The 27,144-nt window shown below is 43.2% G+C and overlaps 2 protein-coding genes across 5 annotated transcripts in view; one reads left to right on the top strand and one right to left on the bottom strand.

Annotated features, from left to right (window-relative positions):
• Window positions 1–7,558: 7,558 nt before the first annotated feature.
• PSMD6 (proteasome 26S subunit, non-ATPase 6) lies at window positions 7,559–15,712 on the top strand. Its single transcript, XM_065642543.1, has 8 exons — window positions 7,559–7,818; window positions 8,831–9,036; window positions 9,564–9,709; window positions 10,531–10,750; window positions 10,859–10,967; window positions 11,992–12,160; window positions 13,475–13,552; window positions 13,702–15,712. Exons 1-8 carry the CDS (start codon window positions 7,674–7,676, stop codon window positions 13,796–13,798), a joined length of 1,170 nt encoding a protein of 389 aa, XP_065498615.1. The 5' UTR covers window positions 7,559–7,673; the 3' UTR covers window positions 13,799–15,712.
• A 5,397-nt stretch (window positions 15,713–21,109) lies between these two features.
• The window catches only part of ATXN7 (ataxin 7), an 87,670-nt gene continuing 81,635 nt past the window's right edge, over window positions 21,110–27,144 (bottom strand). For 3 of the 4 annotated variants that reach the window (XM_065642452.1, XM_065642455.1, XM_065642454.1), the window contains 3 exons: window positions 26,312–26,433; window positions 25,072–26,026; window positions 21,111–23,685 (listed from right to left, as the gene is read on the bottom strand). In XM_065642452.1, coding sequence (XP_065498524.1) covers window positions 23,668–23,685; window positions 25,072–26,026; window positions 26,312–26,433 — 1,095 coding nt within the window. In that variant the 3' untranslated portion in view covers window positions 21,111–23,667. Of the gene's footprint in view, window positions 23,686–25,071; window positions 26,027–26,311; window positions 26,434–27,144 lie in introns of all 4 variants that reach the window. The other variant, XM_065642456.1, reaches the window with a different exon arrangement.

Genomic DNA, 27,144 nt, shown 5'->3' on the forward strand with positions numbered 1-27,144 from the left:
TTCAAGGAATTGGACATTATTGAGGGCTCATGACATCTACCAAATTTGGTTCAAGTGGACCAAGGGGTTCAAATGCATTAGAGCACAGAAACAGACTGATGGGCAGAGAGTATAATCACAGGAGACTATTGCCTTAGAAAACGAGGTTTAAAAAAAAATCATCAAAGGACTAAAGTGAGTAGGGCACCACAGGGGAGACTGACAAGGTTGAGCTAAGGAGGAGGAAAATGGAGTAACTCCCCAGAGGACTAAAAGATTTCAAAATCCTTGCTCTCCATTTCAAATTATGTCAGTAAGCTGATAACTGTCACATCAACTGGCCAACAACCTGAGGATTTAAATAAGCATTTTGCTACCAACACATGCAAACCCCAATGAATTCCAAACAGATGGTTTACTTACAGATCACATTATATGTACTATAATCAATATCTAGGTTACAGCAGGGCTGTTGCAAGGAAAAAGATATAATTGTAGACATGTAAAAACCCTCCAGTTTGGACAGAGACTGAGCAAGAATAATCAGCACTTCTTAAAGTCTTAGAAACGTAGTGAAAGAGCTGAAGTGTGTGTAATTACCAGTGAGAGGCATTGTAGCAAAGCAGATAAAGTTAATTATACAGTACAGGAGCATTTTCAGTTGATGTAGTAGTAATTGTAGTCAACAGAGAAGTGCCCAACAGAAGGAACCGCATACAATAAAAGCAATCGTGTGGTGAATGCGTACATCACAAATTACCTAAAAAACAAAGGCAGATACAGACACACAGCTGGAGCTGACAAACCTTAATAAAGATTTGTGGATTTCTACATGCAATAGTACACCTTAGAAAAGCAGCAGACCTTACCCCATAGATGGTACCCCTCAAAAATTGTCACATCAGTCTGGAGGAGGTATCAGTATTTTTGGTCCACGTGGGGAAGCAAGGGCCAGATTCAGCACAGGCTCTGACACGCCATTTGTCATGGGTAACACTGGTTATGTCCTGGGTGCATCTGCTGTGTATGAAACAAATACACCAGTGAGTTGGTCTAGAGTACGAATTTTCTGAAAATAAATCTGTACTTAGGAGAAAAGATGCAGTAAATAGACTGCACTTTGAAATTCAGGCTCCCAGGCTACTGTTTTGTACAGACCATTCAACATCTGGATCCACCAGCCTGTGTTAGAAACAAAGGGGGCTGGAATACAGGACCTAAAATAAAAGATTCGATCATAAATCAGTTGCACGTGTGTATATTTATGCATCTCTATAAACATCTTTTTGGTGTCTCTTGGTTTGATGACGGGACAGACACGGCACAGAATTTCACCTCCCCGTGCCGGTGGCAATCTCTCCCACTCCTCATTACAAGCCATTTCACCCAGGAGCTGTCTCTTCCCCTGTGTTTTTGTGGCACCAAATAAAGTAGATTCTCACCTGTTCAAAAAAGAGCTTTCCCCCCAAGATTTCCTGAAGCAGCAGCATTAAATAAATCGAGTTTCAGGCGGCAGTGTGCCATCACCCTCCCTGCACCCAGCGCTGCCGCAGGTACGGGGCGAAGGAAGAGGCTCCCTCGCCATCCCATTCTACCTGTCAGTTTGATTTCTCATGGCCTTTAGATATTAACAGCTTTTCAGGTCTCTAATTAACGATGCAGTTTCATCCTGTCTTCCCAGGGTAATAAACTCCCCCTAATATGGCCGCTTGTTGGAACACCCCAATTAACAGATTTAACGCTGTAAAAGACTCAATTTGGGGACTGTGTGAAATACTGTCCTTCGAAGCATCCTGATGTGCTAGTGGGGAAGGATTTACTGATTTGAAAATATCCACATAAATAAACTAAAAGACACTACTAATTGCAGTGAAACGGATACCTGGCTGATCAGATGCAATTGCCAATAGGGAGAGGGTGATGAAACAACATCAGGGAGGTCGAGATATGCAGAAATCCCACTCCAAGGGAATTTTGTACCTGTCCTTACACTTGTGCCAGGGCTTGTCTGAGCACAGCCAGCCAGCGGAGCTGCGCTGGCAGAGGGCTTGACCCGGTGCCTTTCATTCCCATTAACACAGACTGTGATTTCTGAGAGCCAGACTTCCAGAGGCAAAAGCCATATCTATGCCAACAATAACTACTGCTGAAAACAGATAACTTCTAGGAGCTTATTGGGAATAAATCAATGCCTAACACCTGTAGGTTTATACAGTGCAGCTGTGAGTATCGCTGTCAACACTTCCACTACTGAAGGATGAACAACGAAGCCAGACATGACCCAAGCGCCATCTTTTCCAAATTTAAGTTAAAACAGTCCTGCAAATGAAACAAATGCATCAGATTTGAAGATGTCTGAGCATCATGGCAAGGTAAGAAAGCATAACTGGTATCACAGAGGTGAACCTGCAGCTCACGGTGTGATGGCTGTGCACAAAGAGCTCCTAATTACAGCATGGACATGCCAAGCAGCTCCCAGGACCCTTCAGGCCTTTTGCACTGGGAAAGCAAAGACCCCCAGCAGCACCCAGGTCTAATTCGGGGCTGCGCTGCAGATCCTGATCTGCTGCTGAGGATGCTCACATTGCTGGGGTGTCCCTACCTCTGAAGTCCAGGAGAGGCAAGTAGTGCCACAGCTCCTTGGAGAGGACAGCAGAGCACTTCTGTGACCTGCTGCTGGCAAGTGTCACGCACCCTTAGGTGACATGAGCGTTGCCCTTTGCAGTTTGGGAAAGAGGAGCCCCCGCGCCCAGCGGGGCTGGACGAGCAGAGGGAGAAGTGACAGCCCGGGTGCCTGGCTCCATTGATGGCATTTGCAAGCAGAACGTTCAGATCCTGACACTGCCATAACGGGTGGCCCCTGCACGCATCAGCTCAGTGTCTGGCCGGGAACAGGGGTTGGGACACCCGGCGGTGGGTGGGGAGGGGGACACGGCAGGTTTCGGGTGGTCTGTCCCAGCAGTGCCCCTGCAAAAGGCGGGCAGTCCCCAAAGATTCTGGTCAGCATTTAGTGATATTGGGGCTTCACTTTGCACGCTGGGGGGAAAAAAAAAAAGCTCAGCAAACCCAACAGCCAGCAGTTAGAGACACAGCGCAGCGATTGCTCTGAAATACTGTCACCTCGTGGCAGCTCAGCCGCAGTTGGACACGCTGCAGCCAACACGTCTCGCTGAACATCGGGGTGGCCTGGGCACAGCTCTGAGGGCAAAGGACTGGCCAGGATGCAACAACGGCCAACCTCACACAGGGGCATGGAAAGCCACGTTGCTCTGGGTAGTGTTTAGTAACAGCTGTTACTGGGGAAGGATGAAGTCTGGAAACTGCACTTCCAGCTCTGTCTGTGGCCTCTCGCAGATGCAAAAATGATAACAGGGAGGGTGGCATTACTTGGGGTGCCCAAGATCACCTGTGGCTGCCAAGCGTACTGACCATGCAAGGGGTGTCCACCCAGGAACTGCAAGGAGCAACCAAACCTCTCCATGTGCATGAGCATCGCTGGCGGGGGAGACGGGGTCTGCACCGTCCCCTGCGATGCCCTGGGAGAGGGAGCCCTTGGCTACGGGGAGGAAAACTCAACGTGTCTGATCCGCTTAAAAACCAGAGAGCTGTGATACCCCTTGATTTAACGAGCGGAGGGCAGATCACGAGAAGAATGCAGCCATCAGCTGCACAACAGGCAGCACTGGTCTGTCAACAGCAAATACCACTGTATTTCGCTATTTTTAAGCTTGACTGCAAGGCTGTAGGGACTGACAAACCTGTTCCCCTCCAGAATCAGCACCAGGCAGAGGAGACCTCCTTGGACGCCACCAGAGCCACTGTTGGGGTCAGTGCGTTGGGAGTGCAGAGCTGTAGGAGCTCCCGCTGGCTGCTGAAGGGGCTGGCTGCTACCTTCAGGGTGTCATCCGCCACGAGAACAACCTGCAGCATATCCGTACTGTCACACTGTCACTCTTCAGGTGAGAGCATCATTAGAGTTACCAGGAGGCACCACAGGGCACCTCACAGCCCTGCCGCATCTTGCAGGGAAGGAAGCAATCATTTGAGGTCCATTTTGAAAGGAAAAAAAAAAAAAAAGTGTTTATTCCTTTTGATCCTTTTGAATGCTGTAAGGCCACGTGAGAATTATGATCACCACAACGACTTATTTCTTCATATAAATATTTGAGATATAAATTTTCTCTCCAAATTTCCTTTCATGTTTAGCAGTGAAGGTCACTTGTGTGTAGCCAGCTCCCTTACTCCCAGTTATTGCTTAAATATACATAAATATGAAAATGTGGGCAAATATTTACAGACAATAAATGCTGGGGGGGTTTAATTAACTAGTGTTTCATATGGTTACAAAACAAAACACAAGATTTTAGCAATAACTGAACCGAGGAAAATTAAAACTCGGCTCCCTTTCTCTTCTCACACCTAGCAACTTATTTGGGGGCCAATTAAAAAGTGGCAAATCCAGAAATGGGAGAACGAAAAATTTTTTTTCCCACAGTACATAATGAAACTGTGGCTTTTACCGCCACAACAAACTGTGGATGCCAAAAACGCGGCAATGTTGACAGGGCACAGGTATTTCTATGGACAGCAAGAACGGCCAGAGATATAATAGTTACAAATGACATGAATTTTGGAAGAGAGGCAGACCTCCAGCTGTGGTTGCAAACCCATCTTTATTAGGAATTAGGAAAAGAGCTAAGGTGACAGCCAGGTTATCTGCTTACAAGGGAGCTGCACGTACTTTCCACCTTCCACCCAGCGCTGGAGAGACGGGCTGCAATAACTGCACATTGCAGCTGATTTTATTTTTTTTCTTTTTCAATTTTTGTGAGCTATTCCAGCTTCTCTGCTCACAGATGATGCTCACCCATGTGCACAGTGCCGGAGCGTATGAAACATCAGCCTTACTTAGCAGAAAAAATGCAACCGTCCTTTTCTTCCTAAACAAGGCACGCTAAGAATAAACAGCATACCGCAGCGCCAGAACACACTACCCAAGAAATACAGCTGGGGACAGGATTCAAAAGAAAAGTATGCAAGAGAACTAAAAGTATCTGTCATAAAACCCCCTAATTAATAGGCCTGTGAGCAAACGCAAAGGCCAACAGGCAAATAACATAAACATTGCTGCAAAAGATCTACGTGCAGTTCTTTGCAAAGCATCAAAGCAATTTCTTATCGTGCAATCAATACAAAAGTGATTGCAACTAAGAAAAAAAAAGATAAACAAAAGACAAAATAGAAAGACCGCTCCTACAGCAACAAAGGAGCTGACCAACTTAAAACAGATTCTCCTTTATCCTAAAGCGACTGAAAAACTACAAGCTGGTGATTTAAATGAAGAAAAAAAACCCCACACAACCAAACCCAAACAAAAACCAAACAAACAAAAAAATAACCAAAAAAACCCACCCCAAACCAACCAAACAAAAAAACCCAAACCAAACAACACAGAATCAACACAAGAAATATTAGCACTTATCAAAAATGCAGCAGACAACTGTTCCTTCCAGCAAACTTCTAAATAATTCATGCCCAATCTTAGGAATACACTGTGCCAAAGCAGTCAAGGGAATAGTTTCTCCCATGACCTAGATGAAAAACCCAACCCTAGAATAGAGGCACCAGCAAAAAAAGTGTTGTGTTTAAAACCCAGTTCCAGCAAAAGACAACATTTAAAACCAAAAAGCGTCTGGAGGAGCTCGGCTGGGTGGGATCCTGCATCCCACAGGATGGCCCCGGGCACCCAAAAATGCCCTTTGCAGGGGCCAAGCACCCTGTGCCTGCCCCACCTTAACAAGTCCATGCACAGAAATTCATGACGACACATCCTATGCCGTGCCCATGTGCCCCATCTATAAAATTTGGCACAGACAATTTGCGGGCAGGGTGAGCGGGGCAGGAGCAGGGCTGATGGGCTGGGGTGTGACATAGGGACCTGCCAGCCCCGCTGACACCCACCCATCCAGCATGGCTTGTCATCGCCGAGGGAGAGGACACCTGCCAGGAACACGCTCCAGCCCCTGGTACTGGCGGCATGTGTTGCATGAGGTCAGAAAAGACAAAAAGATAGTTAATAAAGAGATAGAGAAATGTTAAGAGAAGCTAAATGAAAAATACATGGCAATGTGGGCTAAAAGTCAGGAGTGACACTCCCCTCCCCGGCCCCAAGCATAAGATACAATAAAAATAGGGGGGTTTAAAAGCTCTGTTTACTTGTCTTCTTGGCTTTTTGAGCAACTGGTATGCTTTCAGGTAACGCAGGCAAGCTTTTTTCTGCAACTATGAAGGTTATAGACCTAATTTTAACTTTTTTTTTTTACTATTTTTTTCCCCAGCAAAAGCTGAGATCCCGTGGAAGCATCTCTCCCTGCCTTGTGCCCACTGCACCGAGCAGCCGAAAAGCCATTTTGCACCAGCTGCGCAAAAACCGCCGGAGCGGAGGGAACGCGCGGTCCCCGCCTGGGGTGGCGGGGGAAGCCCCGGGCAGGGAGAGCTGCTCCCCGGCCCGCCCCGAGGCAGCGGGAGAGAGCGAGCTGTGCATCTGCACCCTATAGACTGCGCGTGCAGGGACCCTACAGCCCGCACTGTGCAGGGGCGGCCCCTACAGCCCGCGCTGTGTGTGCCCAGCTCCTATAGCCTGTGTGCCCAGCTCCTATAGCCCGTGTGCCCAGCTCCTATAGCCTGTGTGCCCAGCTCCTATAGCCTGTGTGCCCAGCTCCTATAGCCCGTGTGCCCAGCACCTATAGCCCGCGCTGTGTGTGCCCAGCTCCTATAGCCCGTGTGCCCAGCTCCTATAGCCCGCGCTGTGTGTGCCCAGCTCCTATAGCCTGTGTGCCCAGCTCCTATAGCCCGTGTGCCCAGCACCTATAGCCCGCGCTGTGTGAGCCCAGCTCCTATAGCCTGTGTGCCCAGCACCTATATCCCGCGCTGTGTGTGCCCAGCTCCTATAGCCCGTGTGCCCAGCTCCTATAGCCCGCGCTGTGTGTGCCCAGCTCCTATAGCCTGTGTGCCCAGCTCCTATAGCCTGTGTGCGCAGCTCCTATAGCCCGCGCTGTGTGTGCCCAGCTCCTATAGCTTGTGTGCCCAGCTCCTATAGGCTGTGTGCCCAGCTCCTACAGCCCGCGCTGTGTGTGCCCAGCTCCTATAGCCTGTGTGCCCAGCTCCTATAGCCTGTGTGTCCAGCACCTACAGCCCGCGCTGTGTGTGCCCAGCTCCTATAGCCTGTGTGCCCAGCTCCTATAGGCTGCACGGCTCCGATGCAGCCCCTACCGCCAGCTCGTTTGCAGCCCCTATAGCTCGCCCTATGCACTGGCACTGCCCCTGCAGCCTCCGCCTGCTCACCCCTATGCACTGCACGCTGTGCGCAGCCTCTCTACCCACACGGTGCATGCCCACGCGCAGAGCCCGCACACCACGCTCGCACCTATGGGTCACCTCTCCCCTACAGCCTGCGCCCCGCCATGGACCGCACTGCGCATGCGCGGCGCACACTCGCACCCCCCTGCACGGATTCGCAGGCACCGCCCCGCGCATGCGCGTCTCCTTCCGCACAAGCGGGCCTCCGGGGCGGCAGGGGGCGCTGCGAGGCGGAAGTCCGCCGCCGTTTCCGCCCGTCGCGGCTGAGTCACTGGGCCGCGCCGCCGCCGCCACTGGAGCCGAGCTGCCGCGTCCCGTCCCGTCCCGCCGCCGCCATGCCGCTGGAGAACCTGGAGGAGGAGGGGCTGCCCAAGAACCCCGACCTCCGCATCGCCCAGCTCCGCTTCCTCCTCAGCCTCCGGCCCCGCGCGCCCGACCCCGCGGCGCGCGACGAGCTGATGGCGGCCGTGCGGCTGCACAGTGAGTGCGGCCTGGGCGGGGGCGGGTTGCGTCCGTGTCTGCGGGGGCAGGGGCTCTGCCTCCCCCCGCCCGGCTGGGGCGGCTCTGCCTGTCCGGAGGCACGAGTGTGCGGGCAGGGAGCGCGTCTGGCCGGGATCATTGATCGCAGGAGCCGTGTGGAGCGTTTGTAGAGTCAGAGAATCGTTGAGGTTGGGAGGGACCCTCAAGGTCGTCGAGTCCAACCGTTAAGCTCACGCTGGCACTAAGCCACGTCCCTAAGAACCTCGTCTACGCATCCTATAAACCCCTTCAGGGATGGCGACTCCACCACTTCCCTGGGCAGCGTGTTCCAATGCCTGACAACACTTTCTGTGAAGAAATTTTTCCTAATATCCAATCTAAACCTCCCCTGGTGCAACTTGAGGCCATTTCCTCTTGTCCTGTCACTTCATACTTGGCAGAAGAGACCAACCCCCTCCATGCTACAACCTCCTTTCAGGTAGTTGTAGACAGTGATAAGGTTACCCCTCAGCCTCCTGTTCTCCAGGCTGAACAGCCCTATCTCCCTCATCAGACTTGTTCTCTTGTGTGTGTGTGTTCCCAGGGGCATGAACAGTCCGAGAGCAAAGGGGAAGAGGGACTGCTGGGGGTCATTTGGGGTAGGGAGGGGTTTGGACACAACAGGGTGGTGCCATGTCCCCAGCTTTGGCCACTGTTACATAGTCCTGGTGTTTTAAGAGGTAGGAGTTGAGCACCAGGGTCCAATGTGCTCAGAGTCACGTCAATAGTAAGGGAAGTGCAAGTGGGAGAGGTGTAAAAAGAGCAGCGATAGAAAAGAGTCAGTAAAAAGAAGCGTCACAGGCAAGGCCTGCTGAAACACTGGCTCTGCCATGTCTGGTTTTAATAGGTACCTGATCATATAAGGGACGTACCTGGCATCAACGGTCGTGTTGTCCTTCGGCGCTTTGCTCTAGAAACACGCACACACTTCTTGCAGCAGTTAATCGCAGAACCTTTTCTGTGTTTCTTTCAGATATGGCTCCGTATTATGAAGCTCTCTGCAAGTCTCTGGAATGGCAGATAGACACAGATCTGCTGAACAAAATGAAGAAAGCTAATGAGGAAGAATTGAAACGTCTTGACAACGAATTAGAAGATGCAGAAAAGATCTTGGGGGAGAGTGAAATCCGGGATGCTATGATGGCCAAAGCTGAGTACCTGTGCAGGATTGGGGACAAGGTGGGTTCATGGCAGAGCCTTTGTAGACTCATATTAAAAACACTTCATTGTAATCCTCTTACCTGGGCAGGCTCCAGTGAGCACTGGGTGACTTACATTGTGTTTTCTCTGTGGCATGATTCAGACAGGGGTAGGAAACAGGGGAGAGTGTTACTGAAATTTAAGTTATCCAGGGAAAAAAAAAAACAAGTACCCCTTGAAAGAAACGATATTTTCTATTTGCAGAGGTTGTTTTTCACTTTCCTTGCATTTTTAGACTTTTCTAAGCTGTTTACAAAGTGTAACTGAAGTTACGGAGTACATTTTCATAGTCCTTAGATTTAAAAGATATATGAGGGTCAGTGCTTTTAACTTGGTTTAAACTTCGATTCTTTGAGATTACTCAGAATACATGATGTTAAAGTTCTGTAAGAAACTAATGAAGTCACAACTATCAGCGGACGACAACGTGTGTACTTACGACAGACATTTTGTAAATATTCTAGGTGCTTTTAACATTCTTACCGTAGAAAATGCTGTCTTGTTAGGAGGGAGCTCTGACTGCGTTCCGCAAGACTTATGACAAAACTGTGGCACTGGGACATCGTCTGGATATCGTGTTCTATCTTCTAAGGATTGGCTTGTTCTATATGGATAATGACCTCATCACGCGGAACATTGAAAAGGCAAAAAGGTACCATTTGGGTTCTTTGAGTGCACCAAAGCACTTTTGAGACAAAGTGTAACAAAAGAAATGGAAGATAAATACCTTGCTGTCGAGAAACGACTAAGACCGGTTGTGAGACGGAATCACAGAGTGATGGGCGCATGTTACCTTGTACCAGAGAGCTTCCTGTTTCTGGATTTTTTTATGAGGGAAGAAAAAAAGCAAAGTTAATATTTTGTGTCAGCTGTTTTCTAGCAGCTGACTTGATTTTAATTTCTAGCCCACACCCCTGCTCCTACATTTCTGTCGCTGTTGGGAGACAAAAAACTTTGAGTGTGATTAGTTTGTACAATAAAATGCAGTGCAGGATTGGCAGCGGAATCCAGCTGCTGCCAGTGCATCCAGCTGGCTCTGTGAAGTGACAGCTTTTCCTTTAGAAGCCAGAGCCCCGTCTCAGCACTGTGTGTTTTGGTGCAAAAGTGGCAACTTTTTAATTTCTTCTGTGCTGCTAGTTGGATGGCTTAGATTTTAGGAGCATAGGCAGTGGAAATATGTTGCCACAGCTGAGGTTGACAGTACTATTTACCTGCACATTTCAAAAGACTGTTGTCACAACCTTAGAGGCTGTAAACTTTTCCATTGAGTTGAAACTTGCACTGTGCAAAAGCGTCTGGCCTCTCCTGTCCCAAGGAAGCCGCTTTCCTACCCGAGAGGTGTATATACAAACTGTAACATAACATGTTATTCTTTCTCTAATCACATGGTATCAGTTGATTTACTGCACTTACTTATAATTTACTACATAACACATTTACATAAGTAAATATTTCTTTTTGTTCTGTTTTAAGTCTAATAGAAGAAGGAGGAGACTGGGACAGGAGAAATCGTCTCAAAGTGTACCAGGGCCTTTACTGTGTAGCTATTCGTGATTTCAAACAAGCAGCAGAGCTCTTCCTTGATACCGTTTCAACATTTACATCCTATGAACTTATGGATTACAAAACATTTGTAACATACACAGTCTATGTCAGCATGATTGCACTGGACAGGCCTGACCTGAGGGAAAAGGTAAGGAAAGCAGATGGAAACACCGGTTCAAACAGACACAGCCTTTCTTTAACCTTTTTATCTCCGGGCTGAAAGTGATGCCATTTAAATGTGTTTTTATGCTTTCAGGTTATTAAAGGAGCAGAGATTCTGGAAGTGTTACACAGTTTGCCAGCTGTACGGCAGTATCTCTTTTCGCTGTACGAATGCCGTTATGCTGCCTTTTTCCAGTCGTTAGGTAAGGCTGTGTTCTTCTCTACAATACTATTGCAGGTACTTCAGTTATTTCTTTCAGATCACCCACAACTTTCAAGGAGTAGTTACAGTCTAAAGCTACTTTATGCAGGGGAAAAAAAAACAAGATTTTTTTTTTTTCCCAACAGTGACCTAAAATTTGCTGCTGTTTGATTTTTTAAACAAAACAACCAACCTTTGCCTCCAGTGAGCTTTCGAAAGGTCCCATCTGATTAGGTGGGAGAGCATTTTGAAGATGGCTTTGGAACATTGTCTTACCTAAAGAGACAGGTCAGGTGGGAAAGCTCTGAAGGGTTTTATGTTTGAAAGAAGTTACATGACCTGTAGTCTAAAGGCCCAGAAATCTCAGCCTGTAAGATAAATGCCAGTTTTCAGACTGCTTGCTTTTCTTCTGTGAGATTTAGAATACAAGAAAATAAGATCCTTTCAGTTTGTGGAAGGTTTGGCCTGCTGAGATTAAGAGCTAAGGGCAACATTTCTCTATTCCCGACCTTCTCTCTAGCTGAGAACTCAAACAGGAGAAAAAGTGATTTCAGTGCCTGGAAATCCTTGTAACTAATTTTAGAGCTAGTACCAGAAAGTTAATGGTGTTTCCTCAGACAGCTTTGGGTAACAACGTTTCTTCAAGTAGTTACATCCCCGATACTGCTGGTTCCCAGCACCACCCTGCTCCTGTGGGACAGCAGGTCCCAGCACTTGCCCTCAGGGAGGTGGTCGCCCAGGAGCAGCGGGGAGAACCAGCATCCTGAAAGAAGGATTCTCTGCTGACAAACAGGGTCATTAGCTTTGCCACAATCTTGTTTGCATGTTATTGCTGCTTCTGGTTCTAGAACTGATGCGGATTATATGAATTTCTCTTTAGTATAAAATACCTTTCAGATCTTGAAGTATGTAAGAATACAATTAGTTACGTTCACAATGATTACGTATTAACTGGTGTTCTGTGTCTCATTTACTTAACTGATATTTTACGTTTCTTAGATATTACTGACTTTTTTTTTTTTCAGCTATTGTAGAGCAAGAGATGAAAAAGGATTGGCTGTTTGCACCTCACTATCGATACTATGTACGGGAAATGAGGATTCACGCGTATAGCCAGCTCCTAGAGTCTTACCGGTCATTGACACTGGGATACATGGCAGAAGCATTTGGAGTCAGTGTAGAATTCATAGATCAGTAAGTTAATTGGCTTTTTAAGTTCATAAAGATCTCACTTTACACCTTTTAATTATTTATAATGATCTTGTTATGAATATTTGTTCTACTTTGATTTTAAACATGCCAAGTTATGTTTCTATGGAAGAGCTTGGCTGAATTTAAGTGAACTTTAGGTTTCAGTAAAGAAAATAATTTGATTGCATTTTCTTATGACAGCTTTTCCAGTATGTCTTTCACTCTAAATGCCATATGAGAAGGTAGCCTTTTATTAGTAACTTTTCAAGTACTCTATCTATTGACCTCCATGTGCTACGAAACTTAGGATTTTGGAGGATGACTTAGTTCACAACTATGCAAAAACTTAACTATTACAACTTTGGGGATCTGCACACTTTATGTACCCTGAAAGTCTCCTTTAGTTTTGTTTTCTTTCTGGTATGTAGATGGGATCTGCTGCTTGTCACTTAAATCAAACATACACTGCAGTCTCAATTTGCAATTCTTTTCTAGGGTAAAACTAACAGATTTAGATCATGATGAGAACTGTCTTGGAGTGAGAAATTGACTTTTTCTCTATGTACATGAAACAGTTTGTGTCAAATGCCTTCACGGGAGTCATTCTTTCATAGAGAGGTTTCAGATATTCCAACACAGGAAAGTGTTACAGAAATATGAATACTGCTCGAAATGTTCAGAAATTAATTAATAGGGGTTTCAAGATAAACTAAATACCATTCAATTCAAAGGTTTTAAAGTCATACTATTAATAGTTCTTATGCTTCCAGTAATTTAGTACTAGTTGTAACTTGTCTTACTGTTGATCAGAGTAATGTTTTCTCCTACAATCAGTCATGTGCTGTGGACCACCAGCTGATTAAGCAAAATAATAATAATAAAAAAGCAGCATATTTAGAGCTACTAGAGAGTAGGGAACTATTAAGAGACTTTTCTAATTAATTGACTGGCATGAAGATATTTACCTCAGGCTAAATTCCAAATAGGCACACGACATGCCTGCTGCCTTGGAGCTTGAAGAACAGTTGATGCTCAGCTGAGTGATAAATTGCACTAACTCAAGTATGACACTTTGGCCTGAGAAGAAGGTTCTAAGAAGTTTTGTATGCAGATCGCTAGAATGATTATTCTTTTGAGTAATGTCGAAGCTTTAATAAGATGAGGATGCATAAGATACCTTATGAAAATATATAGGCTGTTGTTTCAGAAATACAGTGTGGTAACACTGTTGTTTCGTACCAGCAGGTTTGGCGCTGGTAGGTCAACAAGGTGCTTGGTGAAACATGATTTAACTGCCTTTTTCTCTTCTTTACTTAGGGAGCTTTCAAGATTTATTGCAGCTGGGCGATTACACTGCAAAATAGACAAAGTAAATGAGATTGTAGAAACTAACAGGTATGCTATCAATTCCTAGAAACTGTTTGTGACAGCCGAGTTGAATTCTATACATTTTTATGTTTATTACGCTTATTACACAAGTGCTCTGGTGTAAAACATATTCTCAATCCTAAACCTTTTTTTTTTTCTTTCCCCACAATTCCTAGGCCTGATAGCAAGAATTGGCAGTACCAAGAAACCATCAAGAAAGGAGATTTGCTGCTAAACAGAGTTCAGAAACTTTCCAGAGTAATTAATATGTAATTTTTTTAATGCAAGGGAATGCAAAATTTAGATGTTTAAAACATTTTGGAAGTAACCTATAAATATATTGTATAACTTGGTATACTGTAGGTAAAAAAATTACTAGCGAGAGAGGTAGCGTTTTTACTTTCCACTTCACTAGGTAAATGATGTTCTCTTTTGGTGTATGGATCCCAGTTCATTTATTAAATGTATTATACAGTTGGTGATCTCTTGTAATATACTTTGTTCCTTTACTTGACTGTGTATACAGCATTCAATATTTAATAGCAAAGCAGGGTCAGGAGCTGTGAACAGAGAGAACTAATGGGGATTCTGTGTTTGCTTTTTTAAGGATTCTGTATTTGAATCAAAGGTGAAAAGAATCAGTTGCACAATAGTAAAGTAGCCAAACAATTTTGTTGAGATCGTGCACTGCCCAGACAGCACAAACGCTTGTTACAAGAGGATTACAGCTTGAGGGAGAAGGAATAAGGATGAAGCAGTAACATGACCACGAAAACTGTAAGGACTGCAACTTTGGGAACTCTCCTTTAAAGCTACCTTTTTGCTAGTTGTTGAAAAGAAAGTTGGCACACTAGCAAAGCGTTACAGTTGAAATTATTTCCTCTGTTAGATTTGCAGATGTCAAAACGATGGTAGGAACAGTGGAAGATACTGTTGCAGTTTGACAAAACTGATCAAATACTGTAGGGGGTTATGGTTTCTGTCTTCACAGCTGCTGAGGAATAAACGTTCCAAGTTGGCTGCTGCCATGCTGATGACACATGGTTTCTGGCCGCAGCAGAGCCTATGGCCGCAGCTGTTTACCCCCCTGCCTTGGCTTGCGGTTTCTTTTTTCCTCCCAAAGAAAGTCTGTGACTTAGCTCTGTCGGCTGTTTGATGACACGGAACTTAGCAACAGGATCCATTTACTGTCTGTATTCAGTGTGACTTTACGTGCTTGAAGTAACCCCAACAGGTAGCTACGCCCACAGAGTGACCCTGACAGTTGGAGGCGACCGTCCAGCAGCCAGAACAGCTGGATGTCACCTGCCTGCTCCTCTTGCAGGGACATCATGGGGGATCTCCCATCTCTGGGTCACTGCTGCCCACGTTAGGTCAGACTCCTCAGCCACAACGTTGAGGGTCCATTAATATTCTCTGTTGAACTGTTCTGAAACCTAAAATACGACCCAATGATTTTTGGTTTTCTTTCACTGTTTATTAGAAGCTGTGCTGGTTTTTTTGGTTCGTTTCCAAGTAGCAGCTACTTAACTTAAGGTGTAAGGATTTAAATTTCAAACTACTAATTGGAAGAAAATTTTGATCTTCGCTTTCTTTAGAATAACGAGAGTAATAAAAGAGAACCCTAGTTTGCTTACCATGCGGTCAGCTATTGATTCTGTATTTTGTGTGTTCACACACATATCGCTTCTTATAACGTTTTAATTAATTTAGGCCAATATTCAGACTTTTCAGAGCTGCAGTAATCTCTCAGTTTATCTAGATCTGTTCCATATCAGATAAAGTACAAACAGCTAAGACGACTTTAGCTCTGGCTGTCTTTTGCTAACATCTTTTCCACCTTCCATACATGCAAATGTTAAGTATCTCAGAGACCATACATACTACAGACACTATGGGCCATAGGTGTCACTGAAGTGAGGGATTGCTTTTCTGCTGCACAGATTAATTTTCCTTTCCAACATATTTATACCTGAACTGGCCTTAATGAACTATATCAAAGTTTTGTGAGATGAATCTCAGTATTTCCATTCAGCTTATGTATTACCATATATACTTTAGCTGTCAGTGGAAAGGAATAGACACTTAAGAAAACTAGTCCTAACATAGGCTTCAGTCACTCAAGAGAAATCTTGCTGCTTGTTAGTGTAGGTAAAAGCAACAGAGAAAACCCAGAAATGTCTACTTTGTGAGGAAAATAAAAGTCTTACTAAAGGTTCTTGGTGTGCTGTAAGATATTTGTAGGCCTTTCACTTTTTATTTTTTTCTCACCTGTGGGAGCCAAGCATTTCAGGATCTGGTGTTCTCTGCTCTGGTAGGTGAAAAATCAGAACATTCAAAAGAGAAACGCACATATTCTACTGGAGCAAAAGAAGAAGTAATTTTCAGTGTGCCTCCAATAAATTCTAGTGACAATCTTCATCAAAATCTCAGCAGCATCTAGAAAAATGCTAATTGTACTAGAGACAATTTTTAAAGGTCCCAGCTTGCCTTGCCCATTTTCTGATCTCACATACGTCCTGTGAAGCAGGATCCGGGAGGAACCTGCAGCACTTTTTGACAAATATTTTTGGGTCAGTCCTGGCAAGAAAGTTGCCGCAATTTTACCTGAACAATTTTCAGGCTTTCAGCAGCACTTTGGCCTCTCAGTCATGCCAAGTAGTGGGATAAAATTCCGGACAGTTGTAGGGAAAAATCAACACCTCCTGAAATCCACAGCTGGCTGCACAAAGTATAGCCAGAGCAGCTGCTGACACTGCTCTCCTGGAAAAAAAAAAAAAAAACAAAAACAAACAAACACCAAAAAAAAAAACGATAAGAAAAAGCAACCTGGTACATAGTCTTTTTCCAAAGAAGAGTCCAAGGTGATGCCTTGAGCTGGTCAAAAGCACATTTTTTTCTATTCTATCATTTTTAACTGCCTACTTCAATTTCCATGTCAAATCAGAAGCAATGGGATTTCTGCTTCCTTTAAACCCTGACGTACCTTCGAGTTACCTTTCACTGTCCCCTGGGCACATTAATTTTACCTTTGGTTTATTTCATCTCACGATTTCCATGTATTTAACTCTGATTGCGAGTGGCACTCCAGACACACCCGTTCATTCCTCCGTCTTGACACCTTTCCCTGGATTTATGGTCCACATGCCAAAGCTGTACATTCTTCTCTCGTCGTTTAAGCTTGTGCAGTTCCTTGAACTACTGCCATTCTCCAGTTTCACTTTGGAAGGCTGACTTCACACTGGCAGCAAGGTGGCATGACCAGACACAGATTTCAAGATGCAGCCACACGACGGAGACACTTTGCCCCCTCGCTCTGCAATACACCCACTGCTGTTAAGCTGTGGGAACACAGGAGGGAAGGATGGGACGTGGAGTGTTGCGGGGTTTATTACTAAAGCTCTGCTACAAAGTGGTTGAAATCTAGTTTGTGTGCAAACATTCTTTGGCAGAGAGCACCCAAACCGAGCAGCAACGCACTGTCCCTGCTGATGCTGAACAAAGGTTTCATAACCATTTGGCTGCAGATGTCAACTCCAGGCATTTCTCGTTGGCTTGGACAAAGCTTTTTTACTGCATTTATCAGGCCAGTTTTCGTCCTTTGCCAGAAGGTTTGAATCCAGGTTAGTTTGAAGAACTTCAAAAAAGGTTTTTGAGACTCCTCTAAATTTTGGTGGGCCAGAAAAAAAACCAAACAAACCAACCAGATAAAAAAACCAACCAACCAACACACACCAAAACAACCACCAAAAAACCAACCAACCAAACACACAAGCATATGTTGCTTTTCCATGACAAAGATCCCATGCTGCTTGCTAGGAACAAATCCAGCAGCTAACACAGTTCTGAGCCAAAGCACTGAGAAAAGCATTCGGTCAAATTACGAGCCCGACAGTGGATCCTACAAGCCACATGTGTTTGATTGTTTGTTGTGGAAGAATGTGATAATAATGAACCAACAGTAATTTGCATTCAAATAACGCCAATTGCCAGCCCTTGTGCAGGTTGTTTCAGTAGTTGCTGTACTACAAAGGCCGGGCTGTTGGCAGCAAGGGCATCGGGCAGCTCCGCACCCCCACCTCCAGAGCAGCACCTGCCGCAGGTGCAGGACTTGGATTTAGGAGTTTTTCTACCAAAGGCAGGTTCTGGCCTTTGAGCCGAACACGTCTCCACCAGAAGGCCGACACCTTTGGGTTCAAAGGATACTCACAAGCTTCCATTTTAAATGCAAAGGCCATCGACAATATGTGCATGTGCCCAAAGCCATACGCACAGAGAACCCCTGACACTTGGATTTGTGTTGCGCACACTATCAGGCTCAAATTCCCATGTCACCGCATAACTCTTCCTGGACATAAACTGGAGTGTTTTCCTATGAGACAATGAGCGATAAGAGAGAAATTGTTTTCTATCCACTCTACAACTGCCCGAAAGGAGATTGTAGTGTGGTGGGGGTTGGTCTCTTCCCAAGTAATGAGTGATGGGACAAGAAGAAATGGCCTCAGGTTGCACGGGGGAGGATTAGATTGGATATTATGAAAAACACCTTCACGGAAGGGGTTGTCGGGCATTGGAACAGGCTGCCCAGGGAAGTGGTTGAGTCACCATCCCTGGAGGGGTTTAAAAGATGCATAGATGAGGTTCTTAGGGATGTGGTTTAGAGGTGGACTCGGCAGTGTTGGCTTAATGGTTCGACTTAAAGGTCTTTTCCAACCAAAATGATTCTATGAGTGATGTCTGTATTTAGGGGGCTCTACTCCAGCACCTGGCCAGACAGTATTTGTCACAGCAAACCCCTGCACTGAACTGAGTCACTGAGAGCAGTGATAATCCAGCGAGCAGCTCTGCACTGCAAGCTCTGAGACACCTCACAGCTACACGGCATAATCACATCTTTCCTCGCCTTACCAAGTTTTCAGGGATGCAGAACCTTATTTTAAATGCAGTTAGACACAGAGTTAATCCTTCAGTTCTGAGGCAGATGCAGGTCAGAGCCACGGACTTGCCTGAACGCGACGAGAAGCAGCGAGCTCCGCTCCGCTCCGCCGGCGCCCGTCCCCGCACGCTCCTGCTGCCGTCACCTGCACAGCCCAGCGCAGCCACCGCTGCCAACCGCTTATCGGGCGGAGCGCAAGTCAGAAATTGCTACTAGAAAAGATATTTGCAGGATGGTGAGGCAAAAAAAAAAGTAAATAAAAGTCTTCAGTCAAAACGAAAATTTAAATGTAGAAATATTAAAGTACTCACTGTAAAAAGGCAAAGCAGAAACTGCTTGCTGCCTGATCCCTCTCTTAAATCTTGTAGCATTTATTCCAGATAACGGGGAAAACTTTGTCCTTACTGTTGTAAAAGAAAAATATTAAAAAAAAAAAAAGAGAGGGAGAAAATAAAGGAAGCATTGCCACGGATATAACCATGAAGTTCTATCCCACTAACAGGAGTTTTACTGGTTTTACCACCCGCTCCTCAGACGGCATCCGTCACACGCGAGGCCTGAGTCGCATGCAGAGAAAAGCCTGGAAGAGGGTTTAACCTGCTGAATGCACACACTGGGTTTTAAACAGTGAAAATACGGAAGATGTTTTTTGGAAAGGAAAAAACAAAACAAAACATGATCATCCAACATACTGCATTTAGGGTTGTAAAAACTGCTTCTCCTTTTTCTATTTAGAAAACAATATACAGTGTGAACCTTAAGTGAAAATACGTCCTTTGCGCAGGAAAAATACTGCGGAGCTGATACAGGCGTCGCTCAAAACCGGGGACCAAACCCCCAGATCCGATGCTACCGGGCCGGCCCCGTAGCCACCCACACGATGCTGAGGTGCAGTGACAGAATTTGAGCACATCCAATTCTCTGAAATTAGTTCACATAGGCACTGATACAGATAATGTTTTCCTTTAATGGTGAATGACTTTATAATGAAGCAGAAACATATAATGTATTCCATGCAACCAACCTCATTTATTGAAAAGTCCTAATTTTATTGCCTTGTTTAGTAACATGTTTGTTCAACAAACTAATCTTTTTCATGAAGCAAAGCACAACTTTTTCTTATAAATAGTATAAATTATTTTATTTACAGAAACTTGTTACAAAACAAATAGACTATATATTTATTTTTCTTTTAAATATCCAAAGTAATTTTTCTATCCCATGACATTTGTTCATGTACTATACAGCAGCCAACACAGAGTTCAGCTGATCAGATGCTCTTGATTATGTATACAAATTATCGAACTATTCACACATTTTACACAGGAGATTGCTTTTAGAACCAGGCTCAACACCGAGCAAGATGCTTTCAAGGCCTACATTCACATTGACATTATGTAGTGCTCATTGTAAAATTATCTTTAAAACGTAAAATATCTTGCACAAAAGGTAAAAATAATTATATTCTGCTGGACAGTGAAACATTTAAGAATCTTTCTAAGCCCAATTCCCTCCTCCAGGACAGAATGAGTGAAAGACAAGAAAGAGATTCCTTGGCAAGAGAACTCTTACAGGAAGACAACTGCCTTAGAAATGTCATGTTGAAATCACATCTTTGTTTTTTAATAGTATTAAGAGGTACGCACTTGGTTTTGTTTGTTTTCCTGGAATACCAGCTATTTTGAACATTTTCTAAATTATTTCATTTATGAATACCGCCCCCCCTTCCCAAAATGAGACGGTTAAATAAACTGCTGGTTAAAACCATATTTCAAACCCTTGGCATTGTATGAAATATGAGTTATCAATGGGATTGTTCCAACACAAGGTATTCTAGTTAAAAGATTTTACAAAAGTTACCAGCATCATTCGCTTTCTTTTGTCAATCCATTAATTTCAGGAAATATATATATATATATACGCACATATATATATATATGTGCGTGTATATATATACACACACATATATATATACGCACATATATATAGGTGGAAAAAGCAAGCTCCAAAATTTCAACTGAACATTCAAGTCTTTTAAGGAGAAGCTGTCTAAACAGTCCAAGCTTAAAACTAGTTATATCAGGCACTTTCAGTTTTTCCGTTAGTTTTAAACCACATGAGACCCACGCGGATGCGCACGCACACACACAAACACTAAAAAAAAATAAAATTTAAAAAAAAAAAAAATGAGAAGCAGTGTGTCACTTCACTAAATGTCATCTTCTGGGAATCAGGCAACTGATAAGCAACGCTGGACCGAGCGTTTCGGCCCCGACCCTGCGCTCGAGTTCCCGCGGCAGAGCCCGGGCGCAGGACCCGGGCGGCGCTTGGTGCGGATCCACTCCCAAGATGTGAAAAGGGACACGGCTTTCACAAAAAACGGAGGCGTCCCTTACGTTTGCAAAAGTAGGCATGTTAAACTATTGGCTTGGCAGTGAACCACTTCAAATTATAAAAAGGTATTTGCCTTTTTTTTTTTCTCTTTTTTTTTTTTTTTAATTAATTAATAAATAAATACTAGATGATCTCAGTTGTACCAAAACTGGATATAAGAAAAAAAGACCTGTGCAAAAATACATATTTAAATATGTACAATCAATTAACAAAATATGTCTTCTGAAATAGGGATACTTCAATATTTATAATAGAACAAGAAATTCCAAAATAAAGATACAAAAGTATGGTTTTTTTTTTCTTGTATAATTCTTTGTTCATCATTGCAGCAATTTTTTAGGTTAAGAAAACTGCAGGAGTCATAACGAGAAGTTGGAAAGACTATAAAAACTGTATATCTTAAATTAATACCAAAATCTGTCTAGAAACAACCCAGCCACTGCAAATTCAATTTTGCAAGGAAAATTCATTTTAAGCTTCCTTAGTTATTTACAGTTAAGAACTATGTGACAATAAAAGCTTCAGGAACAATGTTCTGCTTATAACCAAGTCTAAAACATAATATTTAAGCAGGCCTATGCTCAAGGGCAGACAGAATTTACGATGTTCTAACACTTTACACCCAATGGCTTAAAACCACACGCCGCAGGTGGCTGCAAACACCGGCTCTGTACGAGCAGAGATCAGGAATTCACTTTGCAACACGTCTGCAGGCTACTGAAGGAGCATGAATTTGCCATTTATGCATTCAGATCAACAGAACCTCAAAAAAAAAAGAAACCAACACAGAGGAGACTTCGATCACAGAATCGCTAGCGCTCAATCTTGACAAATTTTTGTTTCCTTTACCTTTGTGTCTATCAGGAGTCCAATTGCACTTGTGACTGACGCTCTCCTGAAGTGGAAGCTCTGCCCCAGGGACTTCATCAGAGCGGGGATTTCACTCCCAACATGCAGGGCTTAATACGCTTTGATTTCTCTTTGTGGCATAGCACTTTGGTTCCTTTTACATTAAACCAATGGCAGTTCTAATAATCCTTTTAACAGGGCATCTTATTAAATACAAATCCTTTTGTTCCTGAAAAGTTGTCTATTTTTTTTTTTTTAGTTTGCATAATAAGTGTCTCTAGTACGTTGCTTTCTCAATGTGATCTTTTCAAATTCAAAGCTAAAACGTCTGCATAGAGGCTTCTTGTTGTTTTGCTGTATCAGAACGATTTTGAAGCAAGTTCAGTTTAAACTGAAAGCATCGTTAGGTAAACAACAAAGCAACTGCTACTCAGAGTGGCTTTGGATTCCCTGATGTACCACTTGCCACCAGAACCGGGAAGGCTGGGCTACGCCAACAGCTGGGCAGGCTCAGATTGTCTCTTCTCAGCAATAGCTGGTGCCCCTTTAAGGCAGAAATAAAATACCTTCTGGGTTAGGAATTTGTTTTCTTTTCCTTTGCCTCCTCAATAAAAGTTTAGTCGGTTTTGAGACTTTACCTGATGTTTAAAAAGTAACAAAAAACATCCAGACGAATCAAATCATAATACAATAAGCCCTTTAGCAGAATTCACTTTTGAGGTGTTTTGAAGCAAGAGAAAATATTTCATAAAAATTGACTGGACTATATAAAACTGTGTAAAGCCCCTTTTATTCGTAAAGCTTGGGCAGGTGGGGGACGACTGCGATGAGACTGGGACAACATCTGCACTTTACGGTGAACTCGGCTGTCAAATTGGTGTTTATTCCAGAATTTTTAAAAAAAAAAAAAATCTTACTGAGTGGCTGAAAGCATAACATGTTAACAATTTAGTTATACAAACAAGGCATAAAGTAACTGACTTCATCTTTTTAGAAAATATTTAAATACTTTAAATACTTAGTTTTAAAAGGGCTATCCAGCCTTATTTAACCAATACAGCTGTTATTTCTTTTTAAATAGCAAAGGTATACAAGTCAATAAATACGTTCTTTGGGCATATAGTTTTAGAGGTTATTTGCCTTTGTCTGTTTGATGGGTTTGGATTTTTTAAAAAAACAAAATTAAACTTTTCTTCTGCAATTCAATCTTATTCAAATGAATAGGAAACAGGTTTTGTATCATGCAAGTATGACATTTTTATACTTGTTTTTGAGCGATGGCCTCAAACAAGTTTTTCTGGTTTTTGTTGGGTTTGTTCTGTTGATTTTTTTTTTTAAACTCCTGATAGTTTCTTATCCCAAATTACTTGCAAAAGGCTGGGCAAAACACAGACTATTTTCTGAATTGTGCTATTTTGATATTCCGTTACAGGAACATTGCTATAAAAACACTAAAGCCATATTCCCTTCTTGAGGGCTTCTTTCCATTGTGCCTCACACATTTTTCCCCTTGTCATGGGGTCCTCTCCATTGAGGGTGTCTGTCTGGTTAGCTATCACCTACAAAAGACACCATCAGTATAAAAATAAGTCAACAGTAACGTTTATTTCCCCCCAGAAAACATTCCTTTGCCCAACCAATCTATGTCAAATAGTGGCAAGATGATGTACTCCTGTAAGTAAAATCTAACAGCTGTGTAGCAGAAGTCCAGACCACCGTTAACACTGATAAGAGCAATTTTGTGGCTGAACTTCATCCAGTGTCCATTTCTAGTATATTCGCTGCTACAGACATGGCTTCAGGGAAATTCCTTGTTTTAAGTGACAGTCCAGTAGATTTCCACACCTGAGGACCATGGGAAGTTGGGAAAAGTCAAGGCATCTTGGAGTCCAGAAATCCAGATAGAGGTTTTGCTTGTAGTGAAAATTGTCCAGTCCGTTTCTCACCGGGGTGCGTTCAGCTATCAGGGACGTGCCTTTGGCTTTTGAGCAAGCAAAAGGGAGAGAAGGATGAGTGAGCCAGGCTGTTATAGCACATGCCCTTAAAAGACATTTTCTGGATGACAAGAGCATATTTTGGGGAGAATTACCAGGCACAACGCAACACCACTAGCATGTGGTTGGCTTCTCTAAGACTTGACAATTCTCAAGCTAGAGCTCTTTAAAGTTTTAATGGTTTCAGACGTCGTTTCCTTCCTTAAAACTTATAATGGTTTCAGACATTACTTCCTTCCTTTATTCGCTCACATTATATTTCTCCTTTATCTAATAGTTACTATTTCAACTATGCAATATAAATAAGTCCAAAAATAAATTCGGCCAAGTGAGGTTTTTTTCTCCTTTTGTTACAGTAAACACAACACAATGATGAAAATCTTCCACTATGGCTGAAACTGAAAATTCAAAAACCATTCTGAAAAAGCTCTTACTGACCTCTTAGCTCTCCAGGTACACAGATTTTAGGTTATTAGCACCAGAGGAAACACAAGGTTTCTTGGGTTTTCCATCTCAAAGACTCTAGTTCTAAAGCTACTCTCTGAAATTCCATCTTCTGTACTCTCCTTGAGCTGTATCAAATTATTTTTACCACTCCAGTTGATCCTCCAAGCCAATTTGAATAGTTTTGTTATGAAGTCTGAGCTTCTGGTTCCTAAATTCTCTCTCATCCTGACTTCAATAACTTTCTCTCCTGATACACTACTTTTCCAGTGTGATTTATTTAAAAAAAAAAAACAACACACAACCACAAAACCCCAAAGTAATTTTTAAAATGGGATCTTACGTATTCATGAGATCTGCTTCCCTTACAGCAAATCTGTTTGCTTTACTGACTATAAAGGTTTCTATCTTATTTATAACATTTAATCTTGTTATCACTAAGAAGTTAGCCAATGACACCTTGGGATAATAGGCTTATTTTATCACAGTATCACAGTTCTGTTATCAGCATCATTATGTTCCACTTTGTAGAATGTTTACTACTGACACAGAAACAAGAAGTCAGGCTGAGACACACACCTCAGTTCCATGGCTGGCCGGCAAGATTTACTTTAGAATTATTATTATTTTTTTTTTTTAATGTGAGGACTGAATTTCATCTGAAAGCAATTCACAGCCAACACCTAAGGAACTTGGAAAGTCATATTTAAGGTTACTTAAAAAAAATGAAAGCTACACTTTATGAGAGTGTTTATAAAAAATCTTGTGTAAATGTTCTATGAAACCATTTAAAATGAGAAGTGGACAAAAAAGAACTATCGCTTGACTAGGATCTGAAATTGGCTAACTAATATTTAAGAGAACACATCTAATGTAAGCACGTGAAGAGGCATGTTCATATTGGCTTAGTTCCAGACAAAATTTCATACCTGATGAAAAAGAGAATTGTTCATCAGTCCTTGTGTCCCTGGGATTGCACCAGTGTGTTTTGCATGAACATTGTTCATCGATGTCAATTTGGCAACTTTGTTTGATTTGCTGCTGCTGCTGCTGTTTATGCTGCTTGAACCAGGTGAGCACTTTCTTTTCTTTCCTATTAATTTGTCAAGGGAAGTATGCGAATGTGAAAAACTGCTGTGTGAATTTACAGTCAGCTCACTGGATTGATGAACAAACGGCCCTAAGGAGAGCGTGGAGTCGCTGCTGTTCATCATCACACTCATCCTCTTTATCGACTCCGCAGGGCTCCCGGTCGGAGGACCCCTCCCTGATTGCTCGTGTTTGAGGCTCACAGAGTTCGCTTTGCTCGTCATACAGTTGAGGCCAACGCTGTGGGACGAGGCTGTCACCGACGGGTGATAGGAGGTCCCAGAGCTTCCAGAGTTAACCACGCAGTTTTTTCTAAAGGACTCTGTGGAATGAGAAGGTGCTAGCAGTGCGGAACTGTTTTTACGCTTCTTTCCTGAGCCGCTGCTGCTACTGACGCTGCCGGTACTGTTACAGGTGCCACTGCCAGCAGAAGATTCCTTAGGTTTAAAAGATTTGCTGGATTTCATTTTCTGAGGTTTGCTGGGCATAGGTGAAGGTACAGAGGAAAGCACTGTAGGTGTTGAAGGGGATGAAGACACTTGTCTTGATTGCATACTGCAGACAGGATCCACCGCACCCAAAGTCGCAGGATTGGCATTTAGTGTCGTTCCATGGGATGGTACCGATTTATTATTCAGAGAGAGGCAGGAAGGAGACACCAATGCTGGCGATGACATAACCGTGGTGGGTAAGAGGAAACCTGCTGCACTGACACCGTACTGTGAAGCAGGCGTTGAGTTTGTCCGATGTGGTGCACGAACTGACGCTGTGTTAGTAGACGCTGGAGGAATTTTCCTGCAGGCGAACAGGAAAACAAACAAAAATCTACGGATCTACCACTCTTTGGAATAATACCCAGTCTAATAAAGCTCCATTAAAGCGATCGTACCTTGAGATTGATTAATGCCAATAAATATTTTCTTAAATTAATAGTTGCTTGTTGCAAAAACATAAAGCATAGACTATCAACCTTTGATTCAATTAATCCGAACCAAGATTACCATTCTTTAACTATAAGCACAGGCTTCACGTGTTTCTACAAATACCAAGATGAATAAGAACTCTTTCACTTCTACTCACTTCCACATCTGTGAATTCAGATGCTTCTCGAACATGAAGTCAAGTGCACATCGCATATGGTTCCATCGCTTGTCGAACACGTAATAACCTCTTCCAATTTGCCGACTACCAAATGTGCAAAACTGAAAAGACAGATTTTCATTGGTGTTTTCTACTTTCAGTAACAACTCTCTGAATAACAATGCACTTGTTTACAAATAAATATTGCTAAATGAATATGCTTTTACATGTTTAAATCAAGGACAGAAAAATAGAAATGATCATTTTTATTTCTATGGTATAACAACTATTTTAAATTTTTGGCATTGGTATATCGGTGTCATTTTCTTCCCACCCAAGACTCCCTTATGACCAAAAGCAGGGGTCACATTTGAATGCCCCTGATTAAACAGGGAAAGACAGTGTGTTTCTGTATGTGTATGAAAACAATCTGTATATGCAACATCTGCTTCAGAGGACCTATCAGATACCTGCTTGTAGTCTGTTTAAAAAAAAAAAAAAAAAGAGATAATTTGATATATAGGCTAGGCAATAAAGCTTCTGCTTTTAGTTAGACTAACTAGCTTCTATTGAGATTTAAATATTAAAACAACACATTACTGCTACCTCTACTGCGATGACTGGCACTTTGAGTAAAAAATGTGCGTGTGTGTGAGGGAAAGTCCAACAACAAAATCTCACCCAAAAGACCCTGTTTACATGTCCTTATTCCAAAACCACAGCCCTTTAGAGCAGTTACCAATTTCATCTTCAGTATTTTGGCATTTCGATTTCTTTTGGATTAGGGAAGTGAGGTCCAAACATGTTTCTTTAGCACATTTACTTCACGACTA

Source organism: Caloenas nicobarica, chromosome 11, assembly GCF_036013445.1.
Source record: "Caloenas nicobarica isolate bCalNic1 chromosome 11, bCalNic1.hap1, whole genome shotgun sequence".
In the NCBI taxonomy this organism is placed as follows: Eukaryota; Metazoa; Chordata; class Aves; order Columbiformes; family Columbidae; genus Caloenas; species Caloenas nicobarica.

Excerpts from the sequence above, each read along its gene's own strand:
- PSMD6 (XM_065642543.1), top strand. The coding sequence starts at position 7,674 with ATGCCGCTGGAGAACCTGGAGGAGGAGGGGCTGCCCAAGAACCCCGAC. Across the intron at positions 10,751-10,858 it reads GGCCTGACCTGAGGGAAAAG|GTTATTAAAGGAGCAGAGAT; the intron begins GTAAGGAAAGCA and ends TTATGCTTTCAG. Across the intron at positions 10,968-11,991 it reads TGCCTTTTTCCAGTCGTTAG|CTATTGTAGAGCAAGAGATG; the intron begins GTAAGGCTGTGT and ends TTTTTTTTTCAG.